Here is a 15,266-nt window from a genome sequence, read left to right as displayed (position 1 = left end):
CAACCCGACCCTGCCTGACCCAAATTGCACATAATTTCAGACAGGAGATTTGATTGGTATAGTTCTTTGAATGTGGTCCCTCCAAAAAGGTGGCCCACACATTTGACACTTTTGATTGATGGCTATGATTATAGATCAAATGGTAGAAACTATGTATGGACAGAAGTTTGTGCTAATTGCTGATGTTAGCATCCAATATTTAGCCGAAAAAAGAAACATATCAACATCTAATCAGAACATTGTTTAACAGAGGAGTACCATTATCAAAGTATGGAGTGCAGATATCTTTTCCCTACAGAGAGCAGTAATTTCATAACCATATGTTGCATTGATACAGCAAACTAAATGACTCCTTTGAGTTTGACTCGGTAACTCAGCCTGGTTTTGGCACACAGTTAAATAAGGATCGAAGTCTTTTTGTATCATGGCTTTCTGCTGAGGAAGATTGCTGTTGCCATTGTCGGTATGCTTGTTCTTCCTAATGGGTTCTTCCTAATTTATTTAATACCCACATCAAGATCAACATCTTCAACAAGAGAGGCTTGGTGGGTTTAGCTTGGCCTTCATACCTTCCTATGTTTCTTCTTCTTTCGGTTTTGCACATCGTCTAAGGGCCCAAATCTTTGTGTTTCTGGTTCATGAGAAGCAAATAAAAGAGAAATCATGGGAAAGAACATCGAAAATCATGTTATTCTGCACTCTGGATCGAAGGTATGTGCTTAAAATCTTAGACCCACTTCTAGTTGATGGAAAAAATATATATTTGAAGTTGAATGATCTGTAATATATCTAATCCGAGTTTTGAAAATGGGTATAATTTGAAATGTTAATTTAATTGGAGAAGGGAAATACACTAGTGGATTTTGATGACTTCTCCCTTGTTTGAAAAATCCGCTTGTTGAATGGAGGCTGAGTTGTGCCACTTGGTCACTCTCCTTAAGATTCATATTTACCCATATAGATCTCTTCTTCTAGATCTCCATTTAAGATGGATATTTTAATATCCATTTGATGTATTACTAGTTTGTGAATAGATGTCATAGCCAACAATAGTTCTTTAGTTTATAGCATTAGTTCTTTATGGTCCGAAGCAACAAAAATCTGTTTAAGAACCATTACAAATCATGGTCGATTAGAAGCTGAATTTGACAAACCAATTTTCACTTTTGTACCCAATCCAGTTCCTCCTTTTGAGTTCCTTTTAGAGCCACATCCTTATTCAATTTTTGGTGTTTTGATTAGTTTCCAATTTCTGAAGCTTCAGATTCTCATGTAACAATTTCTGAACATCAGGCTCTAGTCGGATCCGAAATCGAAGAATCGATCTTCTCTTCTATACCCAAATCACTAATTCAAACTGGCAGACCAAGCAGTATGGTTGTTAAGGTAAATTCAGTTTCTCTTAATTTTCTTCTTTTCCCTTTTCTTCCTTTTATTCTGCTTATTGGATTTTCTTCAATTCCGCTAATCTTCATATTCTTGTATTCTTGTTTATATCTTTGATTCTGCTTGCTTGGTTTTCTTCTGAAATTATATTAGATAAATTCTGTTAGACCAAAAATCGGTAACAGGTACAGCAGTGGCGTAAGAGCTGAGAGCGAGCGACAAGGGAGGTTGAGTATGAATCCTGCGGTGAGTGTTTAGTCCTGCACAAGGCAAGCGAGGTCAGAAGACCAGACCGGGTTTTACTCCGGACAGGCCCTTCGACACTCAAGTCAGTATGAGCAGGAGTGAAGGGGAGATATCTTAAGAGTTTAGGGAGAGAAGGGATTTTCGCATTACTCATGAGTCTGAGCTTTAGTCCCCTATTTATAGGGAAGATCTGTTGAGGTGTCCTGGACAGGTGTCCAGGACAGGTGGCGGCTTGTGAGAGGCTGGATCTCACCTACTCTGAACAGGTGGCAGCCTGTGAGAGGCTGAGTCTCACCTACTCTGGGACAGGTGGCAGCCTGTGAGAGGCTGGATCTCACCTACTCTGAACAGGTGGCAGCCTGTGAGAGGCTGAGTCTCACCTACTCTGGGACAGGTGGCAGCCTGTGAGAGGCTGGGTCTCACCTACTTTGGGACAGGTGGCAGCCTGTGAGAGGCTGGATCTCACCTACTCTAAACAGGTGGCAGCCTGTGAGAGGCTGGTGTTTTCACACCCTATCAGTTGCCCCCCAGTTTTCCAAGTCATTGAAGGACTTGGGAAAGTGTGATCACTCGCTTTTCTGGATGGGGAGACGTTCGGGGGTGAATCGAAGAATTTAGCACGGAGTCCGGAGTTCGCAGTCCGGATTTAGGAGTTCGGAGTTCGCAGTCCGGCGTCCGGAGTACGGCTTCAACCGGACTGGCTCCTGGCGCAACACAGAGTCAAATATCCAGTCCGGAGTTCGCAGTCCGGAGTCCGGAGTTGGGAGTTCGCAGTCCGGAGTACGGCTTCAACCGGACTGGCTCCTGGCGCAACACAGAGTCAAATATCCAGTCCGGAGTTCGCAGTCCGGAGTACGGCTTCAACCGGACTGGCTCCTGGCGCAACACAGAGTCAAATATCCAGTCCGGAGTTCGCAGTCCGGAGTCCGGAGTTGGGAGTTCGCAGTCCGGAGTACGGCTTCAACCGGACAGGCTCCTGGCGCAACACAGAGTCAAATACCCAGTCCGGAGTTCGCAGTCCGGAGTCCGGAGTTGGGAGTTCGCAGTCCGGAGTACGGCTTCAACCGGACTGGCTCCTGGCGCAACACAGAGTCAAATATCCAGTCCGGAGTTCGCAGTCCGGAGTCCGGAGTTGGGAGTTCGCAGTCCGGAGTACGGCTTCAACCGGACTGATTTTTGTCGTCTTGTGAGAACGCGTTATATCCAGTACGGTTTTTTCCGGACTGAATTTTGTCTTCTAGCGGCCAGTTCGGTGCGGACCGGACTGATTTTTGTCGTCTTGTGAGAACGCGTTATATCCAGTACGGTTTTTTCCGGACTGAATTTTGTCTTCTAGCGGCCAGTTCGGTGCGGACCGGACTGATTTTTGTCGTCTTGTGAGAACGCGTTATATCCAGTACGGTTTTTTCCGGACTGAATTTTGTCTTCTAGCGGCCAGTTCGGTGCGGACCGGACTGATTTTTGTCGTCTTGTGAGAACGCGTTATATCCAGTACGGTTTTTTCCGGACTGAATTTTGTCTTCTAGCGGCCAGTTCGGTGCGGACCGGACTGATTTTTGTCGTCTTGTGAGAACGCGTTATATCCAGTACGGTTTTTTCCGGACTGAATTTTGTCTTCTAGCGGCCAGTTCGGTGCGGACCGGACTGATTTTTGTCGTCTTGTGAGAACGCGTTATATCCAGTACGGTTTTTTCCGGACTGAATTTTGTCTTCTAGCGGCCAGTTCGGTGCGGACCGGACTGATTTTTGTCGTCTTGTGAGAACGCGTTATATCCAGTACGGTTTTTTCCGGACTGAATGCCGAGTGCGGAGTGCGGAGGGCGGAGTGCGGAGTGCGGAGTGCGGAGTGCGGAGTGCGGAGATTCATCTTTGGGACGTAAATGTTTACGCGCGTGCTTGATCGTATTAATGGTGGGAGAATGTGTCCGTCATAAATAGGGGACACGTGGCGCAATCCGGGTGGCCTCGAGATGCGTGCATCGCATTTATTACCCCACCGCCTCTGAAAAACTATATAAGGAGGTTTACCCCCCTTCATTTTTTACTTTTTACCTTTCATCTTTTTCCTCTTCTTGCTCTGGGAGTTTCCACTTCTCAGTTCGCAGTTCGCAGATCGCAGTCCACAGATTGCAGATCGCAGTTCGCAGTTCGTAGTCGCAGTTCGTAGCTCGCAGTCGCGTTCCAAGATCTGTTAAGGGCTCCACTCACCGGTATTCCTCTCAGCCCTTCCTTTTACTATGTCTGGTAGTACTTCCAATTCCGAGTCCGGTACGGGGTCCTCCACTAGCAGTATTTCGGAGTTTAGGATGCCTCAGGAGCCTTTTTTGGCTAGTCCGTCTGATAGGATAGACCTTGTAGATAGTGACGATGGAGGGGATAGGGATGAAGTGATCTTAGACCTGAATGCCACTCCTCCCTTGACTGGCAGTCTCCCGCAAGCAGGAGGGAGTGTTGAGAGCGACGTTAATGAAGCGTCCACAACATTCCGTCCTGGCCGGGCGGTGGAGGTGATCGCTAGAGCGCGGATGGATGCCGATCCAAAATACAACTTGCGAGCTCTAGTCGAGGAGAACTACCTCACCAGGTCTATGCTGGGAGATATCAGGGATAAATACTGCGTGCCCCCGAGATTTGAATTGAGGGCAGCTATAGAGGGAGACAGAGCCTGCAACGAGAGCCAGGATCTCTGTATTTATGAGGAGTCACTGAGGGCAGGACTCCGATTTCCGTTGCACCCCTTTTTCTCAGCGGTGCTACGTTACTACGGACTAGCCCCGGCCCAGGTAGCTCCGAACTCATGGAGATTATTAGTTGGGTTTTTATACCTCGTCCACGGTCGGTTAGAGAGGAGTGTGACTTTGTCACTGTTCCGTGCTTGTGCACACCTGAAGAAGCATAAAGAAGGGGGCTGGATCTACATTAGCCAGCGCCCTGAACGGAAGATAATCACTGGCATTCCTTCGTCGATTCACTCGTGGAAGAATAGATTCTTCTATGTTGTGGATCAGGAGGCCAGTGAGCCCTGGTCCGTCCCTCTAGTATGGGACACTCCAGATACCTCAAAACTGAGTCGAAAGCCGCTCCTCGAAGGTGAGGACAGGATAACATTCGCCTTGATGCGGAAGGAGATCGAGCAATCGGGCCTCATCCGTTGTAAGGAGTTTTCTGAAGAGGCGATTCTGGTCGGGCTGGGCGTGAGTGCCGCGACTCCAGGACGTATGTAGCTAGACTTGTCTATGCAATCTGTTTATTTTTTATATACTTGCTTCTGACCGTTGGCTGCTCATTTGTCATGCAGAGATGAAGAAACAATCAACCGTCGAGAAAATCAGGCAGGGAGCTCAGCCGCGGGCACAAGAAGGTGCTCAACAGGCGCAGCAGGAGCGCCAGAAGAGAAAAGCGACTGTGCTGGGGAGTCCGGCCCCGTCACAGGGCATTCCTCCCCCATCCCAGAAGCCCAAGACTAAGGTGAAGCTAATAGGCCCCTTTGCTCAGGGCGGTGGCTCTTCTAAGTCCGGTGGTGCTTCTACCGGAGCCGGTTCTGGGGCTCGCCCTCCTGCGGGGATTAGTGAGCAAGTCTTTCGACCCAATTGGGCCGTTCTGAAGGATGACACTGCCTTAGGCGAGAGCCGGGTAGCAGCAGAGCTTATGAGCAAGTGTTTGCTGCAGAAGGACAAGCAACAGGTCCTTTACGAGCCGCCAGCTACAGGAGAGGAGGCTGTGTTGTCCTCCGCTTACCAGGTAAGGGAGTAGTGCTTCGATTTGTTAACTTTCTGCCCATTTCTTCCTTTCACCATACTGATGCCTGTTTCTTTCTGTTCTTTCTTCAGATCTTGCTATACTATAATGACCTCAAGGAGAAGAGTAAGAGCTTCTCCCAAGCCATTACTTCATCTGAAGAGGTGAACGGAAAGTTGGCCGTTGAGGTGCAGGAGCTTCAAACGAGCATCGGGCGAATAGAGGAGGAGAGGAAGTTGTTAAAAGAAGATCTGGCCGCAGAGAAGAGGAAACTGGCCAAGGCTGCCGAAGCCATGGAGGCTCAAAGAGGAAGGGCCACTGACAGACAGGAGAAGGCAGTAAAAGAGGCCACAGAGGCAAAGGAGGCTGAACTTTTCAGCCTGTCGAGCGAGGCTTACAGTCTTGGATACTACGACTGCCTCCAGGAGCTCCAGGCCTGCAATCCAAATCTGTTGATGCAGAACATGACTCTCCCTGCCAGGCCGAAGATTACTGATGAGGAGCCAGATACTCCTGCTGATACTCCTGCTGACATCACCTCTCTTCCAGATGCTTAGATTTTATTTTTTTTTTGTTTTGGCCTCTTTTTGTAATGGTCCTTGAGACCCTACAGCTTTTACCAGCATGTTTAAAGTGAATGTTGTAATGGCCCTCGAGGCCCCACATATTCTGATCAATGAAATTTGTCTGTCTCTGATACTTCTCAGCTGAGTGATTTGCTTGACTTTGTCTTTTTATTTTGATAACCTGTGAGTGAGGCCGTTGATGGTCGAATTGCGACGAACTGGTCTTTTAACAAGTACCCAAGTTTTGTGAACTGGGTTTCCATCGAGTACCCAAGTTTTGTGAACTGGGTTTCCAATGCGTACCCAAGTTTAAGAACTGGGTTTCCAATGCGTACCCAAGTTTAAGAACTGGGTTTCCAGTGCGTACCCAAGTTTAAGAACTGGGTTTCCAGTGAGTACCCAAGTTTTGTGAACTGGGTTTCCAGTGCGTACCCAAGTTTAAGAACTGGGTTTCCAGTGAGTACCCAAGTTTTGTGAACTGGGTTTCCAGTGCGTACCCAAGTTTAAGAACTGGGTTTCCAGTGCGTACCCAAGTTTAAGAACTGGGTTTCCAGTGAGTACCCAAGTTTTGTGAACTGGGTTTCCAGTGCGTACCCAAGTTTAAGAACTGGATTTCCAGTGAGTACCCAAGTTTTGTGAACTGGGTTTCCAGATATAAAAATGACACTGAATTTGCAAGAAGATTATTTATTCATAACAACAAATATACAAATATACAACTTTACAAGATCACCTTTTCACGCCGGATAATTCGACTACTGATAATATTTCCTGAGGTTTTTGGAGTTCCATGCATGAGGTAATAGGTGCTCCTCCAGTGTCTCTAGCCTGTAGCTTCCTGGCCGGATAACTTCCTTCACTCGATAGGGTCCCTCCCAAGTTGGGGAAAGTTTCCCTACTTTCGTCGGCTGGGAGACGGCTGCCTTTCTTAGGACCAGATCCCCTGTCCTGAATTCTCTGGGGCGGATTTTGGAGTCGTGATAATTCGACACCTTCTGCTTATAAGCGGCGACCCGGATTCGAGATTCCTCCCGGATTTCTTCTAGTAAGTCGAGGTTGGCGCGGAGTCCGTCGTTGTTCAGTTGCTCATGGAAACTGATGACTCTGGGAGATGGGGTGCCTATATCAACAGGTATCACGGCTTCAGTTCCAAAAGAGAGGTTGAATGGTGATTCACCAGTCGTCGTGCGAGGAGTGGTGCGGTAAGCCCACAGAACATGGTAGAGCTCATCTGCCCATCGGCCAGCCTTTTCATCCAGCCTTTTCTTTATCCCTTGAAGCAAGATCCTATTGGTTACTTCTGTTTGCCCATTGGTCTGGGGGTGAGCTACCGAAGTGAATCTCTGTTCAATCTTTAGGTCAGAGCAGAACTTCCGAAAGTTCCGGCAGTCGAACTGTTTGCCGTTATCTGTGATTAAGGCACGGGGAATCCCAAATCTGCAGACCACTGCCTTCCAGAAGAAATTCTGTATATTCTGCTCAGTGATCTGGGCTAGAGGTTCTGCCTCCACCCACTTGGTGAAGTAGTCGATTGCCACCACTACGAATATGCGCTTTCCGGAAGCCGGTGGAAAAGGACCCAGAATGTCCATCCCCCATACTGCAAAAGGGAGTGGACTGATAATTGGGGCCATCGCCACAGCAGGCTGGTGGATGGTGGGGGAGAATTTCTGGCACCTCTCGCACTTTTTAACCAGATTCAGCGCGTCTTGTCGTATGGTGGGCCAATACAATCCTCTGAGGAGTACCTTGATCGCCAGGGCTTTGCCCCCCAGATGTTCTCCACAGATTCCTTCATGAGTCTCTTGCAATGCGTACGCGGCGTTACTTGGTCCCAGACACTTCAGGTACGGGAGAGTGTAGGACCTTTTATACAAAATGTCACCGCTGAGGGAGAATCGGGCGGCTCTCTGTATCACCTTACGGGCTTCCTTCTTATCTTCGGGAAGTTTCGCGTCCCGTAAGTAATGAACGATCTCATCCATCCAGCACGGCTCGTTCTCCACCTGCATTATATCTGCGGCTTCTCTTTCGATGCTAGATCTTTGTAGAAATTCCATACGTATGCTTCCAAGAGTGGTGTATCCAGAAGCAGCCAGCTTCGACAGTACATCTGCTTTGGCATTTTCTGTCCGTGGTATTCTGATGACCTCGAAACTGGCTAACCGGCTGGAGAGTTGATGAACCTTAGCAAGATACTTAACCATACGCTCATCTCGAGCTTCGTAGACCCCTTGGATCTGATTTGCTACCAGCTGTGAGTCGCAGTATGCTTTTAATTTCCGGGCGCCGGTATGAATTGCTAGGTTCATTCCGGCAAGGAGGGCTTCATATTCTGCCTCATTGTTGGACGCACGGAATCCGAATCTCAGAGCATAATCCGCAGTGAACTCCTCAGGCCCAGTGAGGATGAGGCCTGCTCCACAGCCGTTTTTATTTGAAGAACCATCGACATATACTTCCCAAGTTGGTGTGCTGGTCATGGAGTCCTGCTCTGCCAGGGGTTGCAAGATTTCTGTCTGAGTTTCTGCTATGCATTCGTCAGGAACCGCTTTCTCTGCAACTGGGAGTTGTACCGTTTCAGGGTCGGCGACTTGCTGGGGGATGGTGCACTCTGCTACGAAATCTGCCAGTACTTGGGCCTTGATGGCTGGCCTTGGAGCGTACTGGATGTCGAACTCGCTCAGCTCTACGGCCCATTTCACAAGTCGTCCGGAGATATCTGGTCGATGGAGTACTTGCCGGAGCGGCTGGTCAGTCAAGACCTTTACAGTATGAGCTTGAAAGTACGGTCTTAATTTTCTTGCAGCCATTACCAGCGCGTAAGCCAATTTCTCGACCCGCTGGTACCTTGTTTCTGCGTCATGAAGAACCTTGCTGACATAATAGATTGGTTTTTGCTGGCGGTGCTCCTCGCGGACGAGGACAGCTGCCAGTGCCGTGGAGCTAACGGAGAGATATAGAAATAACTCCTCACCTGGCTCCGGCTTTGTTAATAATGGCGGGGAGGACAGATACCTTTTCAGCTCGTCGAAGGCAATCTGGCATTCTTCCGTCCAGGGCGCAGTTTTGAGGCCCTTAACCGCACTGAAAAAAGGCAGGCATCTCTCCGCCGATTTGGAGATGAAGCGACCCAGCGCCGCTATCATTCCCGTGAGCCGCTGAACTTCTCTGATGGTTCTTGGGGCGGTAAGCTCTATCACAGCTCTGATCTTCTCGGGATTTGCTTCTATCCCTCGCTGACTCACCATGAATCCTAAGAACTTCCCTGAACTGACACCAAAGGTGCACTTGGTGGGGTTGAGTTTCATGTTGTGCTTCTTGAGGACCTGAAATGTTTCTCTGAGATCAGACACGTGGTCCTGTGCGCTTCGACTTTTGACCAGCATATCATCCACATACACTTCCATATTTCGGCCGATCTGGTTCTGAAAAAGTCTGTTCACCAGTCTTTGGTAAGTAGCTCCGGCGTTTTTGAGGCCGAAGGGCATGACTCGGTAGCAATAAGTCCCTTGATCTGTGACGAATGAGGTCTTTGGTATATCCGATTCGTACATCCTGATCTGGTTATATCCGGAGAAGGCGTCCATGAAGCTCAACAGTTCATGACCCGCTGTGGCGTCGATGAGCTGATCAATCTTCGGGAGCGGATAACTGTCCTTGGGACAAGCCTTATTCAGATCAGTAAAATCGACGCAGGTTCTCCACTTTCCATTAGTCTTCTTGACTAGGACTACATTTGCTAGCCAGTCCGGATATCGAATCTCACGAATGAAGTCAGCCTTCAGAAGCCTCTCCACTTCTTCTTTTATTGCCTGTCGCCTTTCAAAAGCAAAGTGTCTCCTTTTCTGTTTCACCGGTCTGCAGGTTGAATCGACACCAAGCCTATGAGTGCTGATCTCTGGATCGATGCCGGGCATATCGGCAGGAACCCATGCAAAGACATCTGCATTGCCCTGGAGAAACTCGGTGAGTTGATGTTGAATGCTACTACTAAGGGAGGAACCGATCAGAGCGACTTTCTCACCGTCCGCCGGGCACAGTGGGATGGAGAGTAGGTCCTCAGCGGGTTGAGTACCCCTGAGTTCGTCCCTTACATCAAGCAGTTCGATTGGCAGTGATTCCACTGCGTTTTTTCCTTTCAGTGCCATTGCATAGCACTCCCTTGATTGAGGCTGATCTCCGCGAACTTCCCCCACGCCATTAGGGGTTATGAATTTCATTTTTTGGTGGTAGGCTGAGGCGACTGCTCGGATCAGATTCTGGCCAGGCCGTCCCAAGATAGCATTATAGACCGAGGTGGCCTTCACTACCAGGAAGTTAACCATGGCGAACGCTTGACATGGTGAATCTCCGACAAGAACAGGGAGCTCGATCTGTCCTACCACTTTTACGACCTCTCCGGAGAAGCCGAACAAATCTGAGTTCGCCGGCCTTAGACGGTCGTCGCCTATCATCATTTTCTCGAAGGCATGGTAGTATAGAATATCCGCTGAGCTCCCGTTGTCCACAAGAATTTTCTTTACCTCCCAGTTGGCAACGAGCATGGTTAACACCAATGCATCGTCGTGGGGCAAAATAAGGCTGTCCAGATCTGCGTCTGAGAAGGAGATCTCATTCTCCGTTCTTGACTTTTTGCTGGTTGTGTGAACGGCGTTAACTTGCCGTGCATATGCTTTTCGAGCAGCAGAGGAGGTGCCCCCGGCGGCTGATCCGCCCATGATTGTATTGATTACCCCCCTTGGTTGAGATCGGGGTGCCTCAGGCTGCGCGTCGGTGACCTGAGAAGTCTTATCCTGAGGAGGGGGCTGCGGTGATCTTCGAGGGCTACGGCCCTGGGGACTCTTTCCTTTGCGCCCTTGGGTGCGGCCGTCATTCTGGATGTATTTTTTCAAATAACCCCGGCTGATCAGCTGCTCAATTTCTCCCTTGAGTTGCCAGCAATCCTCTGTGTCATGGCCGTGGTCCTTGTGGAACCGACAGTACTTTGAAGGATCTCTTCTGTTTCCTTTGGAGATCATTCTAGGCGGCCACTTCACAAACTCCTCCTCACTGATCGCCGCCAGTATGTGCTTTCTAGAGGTATTGAGAGGTGTGAAGTTCTCTTCTCTTCTCTGAGGGGGTGGAGACTTCTCTTTCCTGGGAGGTTTATCCTCCCTACGCTGTTTAGGCAGATTCTTTTCTTCAGAGGTTATCCTCCGGTTTGAATTAAGAGCTGCCAGTGTTTCTTCCACTGTTATGTACTCTTCTGCCCCGGCCATGAGATCCGCCAGTGAGCGCGGATTTTGCCGAGCCACCGCTCGACGGAAATCATCAGATCTTGCACCGGTGAGGAGTGCGTTCATAGCCGCTGAGGGATCTAAATTGGGCACCTGTAGTGCCTCCCTGTTGAAGCGGCGGACGAACACCTTCAGGGGCTCATTGTCTTCCTGTCGCAAGGCCATCAGGGAAGCTGTTGTTTTCTTTGGCCTGCGGCTGCTCATGAAGTGGCGGACGAGGTCCTCTCCAAAATCATCGAAATTGTTGATGGAGTTTGGTTTGATCCTGGAGTACCAGTCTCTTGCCGCGCCAGTGAGCGTCGTTGGGAAGGCTCTGCAGATGAAGCCGTCGGAGGCGCCGTGGAGGAGCATCATTGTTCTAAATGTCTCCAGATGATCCACGGGATCGGTAGTGCCGTCGTACTGAGGGACGGCAGGCATCTTAAATCCTCTGGGTGCTGGAGCACTCAGGACATCCTTAGTGAAGGGCGTTCTGCTTGAGAACGCTCTAGAGGCGGGCCGGCTCTGATCCTTCGCCAATTCCTCTATCCGGTGGTTCATCTCCTCCATTCTCTGTAGCAGCGGATCCGTTCTGCGGTCTGGGGACCTGATTCTTCCCGCAAATGGGCTTGCCGCAGAACCGGACTGACTTTCCGGACTCCTACGACGAGGCCGAGATTTTGCCGGTGGCAAACGATCTTCGTGAGGCCGGTGCCTCTGCGTGGAGCGAGACCGCGATCTTTCGCGGTGATGAGGTTCTGTCTGGGCGTGCCTCACTATGGGGCGATAAACTTGTCTAGCGGAGTGATGAGTTCTGCCCTCCCCATGACGTGATGACTCTCCCCTGTGGACTCCTTGGGCAGATCGCGGGGCCTCCGGAGGAGGTGGAGGGGGTGCTTGAAGTAGTTGTTGGTACTGACCAACAAGGGCCGTCATCTGCTGGAAGAGGGCTTGGACTTGCTCCGAGGTGGGCACGGGATTGTGGTGCTCCGAGCGAGAAAGGCTTTGGTCGGCAGAAGCTGCCACTACCATCGAGGCGATTCGACCGCTCCGGGTCCTGCGAGGTAGCGCGGATTGGTCGTTCTGCGCAGAAGCTAACCGCGCACTCTTGCGCCCTGCCATTTTGTAAGTGAGATGTAAGAACAGCTTTTAGTTCTAGGTCCCACGGATGGCGCCAATCTGTTAGACCAAAAATCGGTAACAGGTACAGCAGTGGCGTAAGAGCTGAGAGCGAGCGACAAGGGAGGTTGAGTATGAATCCTGCGGTGAGTGTTTAGTCCTGCACAAGGCAAGCGAGGTCAGAAGACCAGACCGGGTTTTACTCCGGACAGGCCCTTCGACACTCAAGTCAGTATGAGCAGGAGTGAAGGGGAGATATCTTAAGAGTTTAGGGAGAGAAGGAATTTTCGCATTACTCATGAGTCTGAGCTTTAGTCCCCTATTTATAGGGAAGATCTGTTGAGGTGTCCTGGACAGGTGTCCAGGACAGGTGGCGGCTTGTGAGAGGCTGGATCTCACCTACTCTGAACAGGTGGCAGCCTGTGAGAGGCTGAGTCTCACCTACTCTGGGACAGGTGGCAGCCTGTGAGAGGCTGGATCTCACCTACTCTGAACAGGTGGCAGCCTGTGAGAGGCTGAGTCTCACCTACTCTGGGACAGGTGGCAGCCTGTGAGAGGCTGGGTCTCACCTACTTTGGGACAGGTGGCAGCCTGTGAGAGGCTGGATCTCACCTACTCTAAACAGGTGGCAGCCTGTGAGAGGCTGGTGTTTTCACACCCTATCAAATTCCTTACCTCAATGATGTAACTGAATTTGGCTTTTCTCTTAATTTTCTTCATTTCTGTTTATTCTTTCTTATTCTGTTTGCTAGTTTTTTTTCCTGAAATTATATTAGATAAATTCCTAACATCAATGATGTAACTGAATTTGGTTTGCATTACAGAAACCACATGCAGTTATCCCTCCTCACATAGTAGCAGAAGCTATCTCAACACTCCATGGTCTTGATCTGAGATGGTCAGGCCCAATCACTCCAAATGAAATGCAATATGTCGAACAATACGTCCTTGTGAAGTACCCACAATACTGTAATGGCCTCATTGAAGAAGGCGATAAGACCGATCTCTACAGCCTATACTTCCACAATGACTCTTTAGAAACATCCGATGTTAAACGCAAGTTCCCACAAGGAATTCGAGACTCTTCTCCTTCATTTGGTAGCAATCTCCCAGACCTCGACAAGACCCAGTTGGAGCCCTCTAGATTGCTCGACATCCTCAACAAGAAATCATCGTTTCTCGGTAGCTTCATCTCAATCCCTGAAATTCAAGCTCGAAACCGTGTATTGAAACACTGTGGACTAACAGAGGATGAGTATCTAGTCCTCTTCACTTCCACTTATAAGGATGCTATGATGTTATTAGGGGAGAGTTACCCTTTTTTCAGGTACAATTTCTACATGACAATCATCAATGAGGAGGTAGATTGCATAAGGGAATTCGCGAGTTACAAGGATTCGAAGGTGATTGCGGCACCAAAGAGTTGGCTGGATTTGAGGATCAAAGGCTCACAACTTAGTCAATATTTTAGAAGGAAATGTAAGCATAGTCCCAAGGGATTGTTCTCTTATCCAGCCGATGTTGGGGTAACTCGCTCTTCGATGCATTGGATCTCCGAGGCTCATCGGAGTTCATGGCATGTTCTTCTTGATGCGTCGGCACTGCTTGTCGGCCAAGATCAGCTGAACCTCGTGCTTCACCGCCCTGATTTTGTTCTATGTACATTGGATAATACACATGCCCATCCTTCCAAGGTTACCTGCCTTTTGGTGAGGAGGCAATCCTTTGATGCATCTTCAGCTTAACTTCTTGAGTGATGGTTTGTAATGAGGACTAGATTGGTAGAAATATATATACTTGTAGTTTCTTTGGTTGGACCTGATGGTACTGAACAATGTAAAGAAAATGGGTTTTAATTTAAGGAACCCAGATGTGTAATCCATCAATAATGGGCTGAATCCAGATTGAGAAATATTAAAGAAAATATCAAAGTTAGTGTTGTGGGGTTGTCTTGGTTGTGCTTCGTGTTGCCCAATTGCAAGGTGTTCCTACAAATAAAATGGAAGTCAGCTTTGAGAGAAATGGGAGAGACTCTAAATGGGTTTCCACAAGTGTTGGGTTGCCATGAATGCCTCGAATACTTTAGTTTTTTATTCCCTACTAATGAAAATTCCTTAGCCTAAATAGTATAGGAACATCATCCCCTCTTTACTTCGTAATCCTTCTAACCAAGATGCGTAATTAGCAACTGGAAATCAAATATTAGATGGCAAATTATACTCTCTTAGTCTTAAGGTTGCGCTCCTTAAAGCTCTCGCTTTTTGTGTAGGGTTAAACTCATAAAAAAAGAGAAGTGTTTTCCTTTTGAGAAGGTGTTTAGAAACCCAAAACTCAATTTGAAACCGATATGTCTTGATGAAATCAGTCAAGTACTCAGTCAAGTTCTTCGAGTTGAAAAGCTTATCATCTCTGATTGCCCAAGTTTTTCTAGTTCATGATTGAGCTTTTCAAGTACTCAATCAAGTTCTTTTGGGTTTTAGAAGAATTCAGTTACCCCTTTAACTCATCCAAAATTTGATACATTTGGGTTGGACTCGGTGTAAAGGTAACAGAATATGACTGCAATCAGTACAGGAATTGGCTCTGTTAAGCGGCAAAACAGAGCATCAAAGGCCAGAGAAGGGTATTCAAAATCCTTCAAGGTCGTGCTCCCATGATCTCAATGTTTCTCTCATCAATAGTTTGTATATTATTAAAGCTATTATATAGTTCTCACGCTTGTAAAATATAGGGTGCGTAAAAATATTGGTGGGGGAAATTTGTTTGATGATCCAAATTCTTAATTTAGGCTTATACAGACTTGGGCACCCTTCCTTAACAGCTAGCTTTTAAGGGTGAGTTCTACCTGGGTCCCAACAAGTTATATCAGAGCGGGGGCATGGCAAATCCGGTTTACCCTCGAGGACCGAAAAAAATCACTCGGGATGGAGATCTCTTAGTTCCCACTTCCGCA

The 15,266-nt window shown here is 48.4% G+C and overlaps 2 protein-coding genes across 4 annotated transcripts; both read left to right on the top strand.

Annotated features, from left to right (window-relative positions):
• The first annotated feature begins 274 nt into the window (after positions 1–274).
• Positions 275–14,266, top strand: LOC143846034 (uncharacterized). Of its 3 annotated transcripts, none has more exons than XM_077354442.1 (3): positions 278–711; positions 1,265–1,386; positions 13,138–14,266. In XM_077354442.1, the coding sequence occupies exons 2-3, from the start codon at positions 1,375–1,377 to the stop codon at positions 14,056–14,058; spliced, it is 933 nt and encodes a 310-aa protein (XP_077210557.1). In that variant the 5' UTR covers positions 278–711; positions 1,265–1,374; the 3' UTR covers positions 14,059–14,266. The 3 variants fall into 3 exon arrangements, with proteins under 3 accessions (XP_077210556.1, XP_077210557.1, XP_077210555.1); XM_077354440.1 differs by having other exon boundaries at positions 279–711; positions 1,294–1,386; XM_077354441.1 differs by lacking the exon at positions 1,265–1,386 and having other exon boundaries at positions 275–711.
• On the top strand, positions 3,870–6,007 carry LOC143845860 (uncharacterized). The gene is made up of 5 exons (XM_077354266.1): positions 3,870–4,094; positions 4,641–4,848; positions 4,931–5,373; positions 5,463–5,726; positions 5,984–6,007. The coding sequence occupies exons 1-5, from the start codon at positions 3,870–3,872 to the stop codon at positions 6,005–6,007; spliced, it is 1,164 nt and encodes a 387-aa protein (XP_077210381.1).
• Positions 14,267–15,266: the final 1,000 nt, after the last annotated feature.

The sequence above is a fragment of the Tasmannia lanceolata genome, unplaced genomic scaffold (genome assembly GCF_043159265.1).
Source record: "Tasmannia lanceolata isolate RefF3 unplaced genomic scaffold, GAP_Taslan_0.1 ptg000015l, whole genome shotgun sequence".
NCBI lineage: Eukaryota > Viridiplantae > Streptophyta > Magnoliopsida > Canellales > Winteraceae > Tasmannia > Tasmannia lanceolata.
Note: the sequence above shows the minus strand (reverse complement) of the source record. Positions and strands in the feature narration are given on the sequence as shown.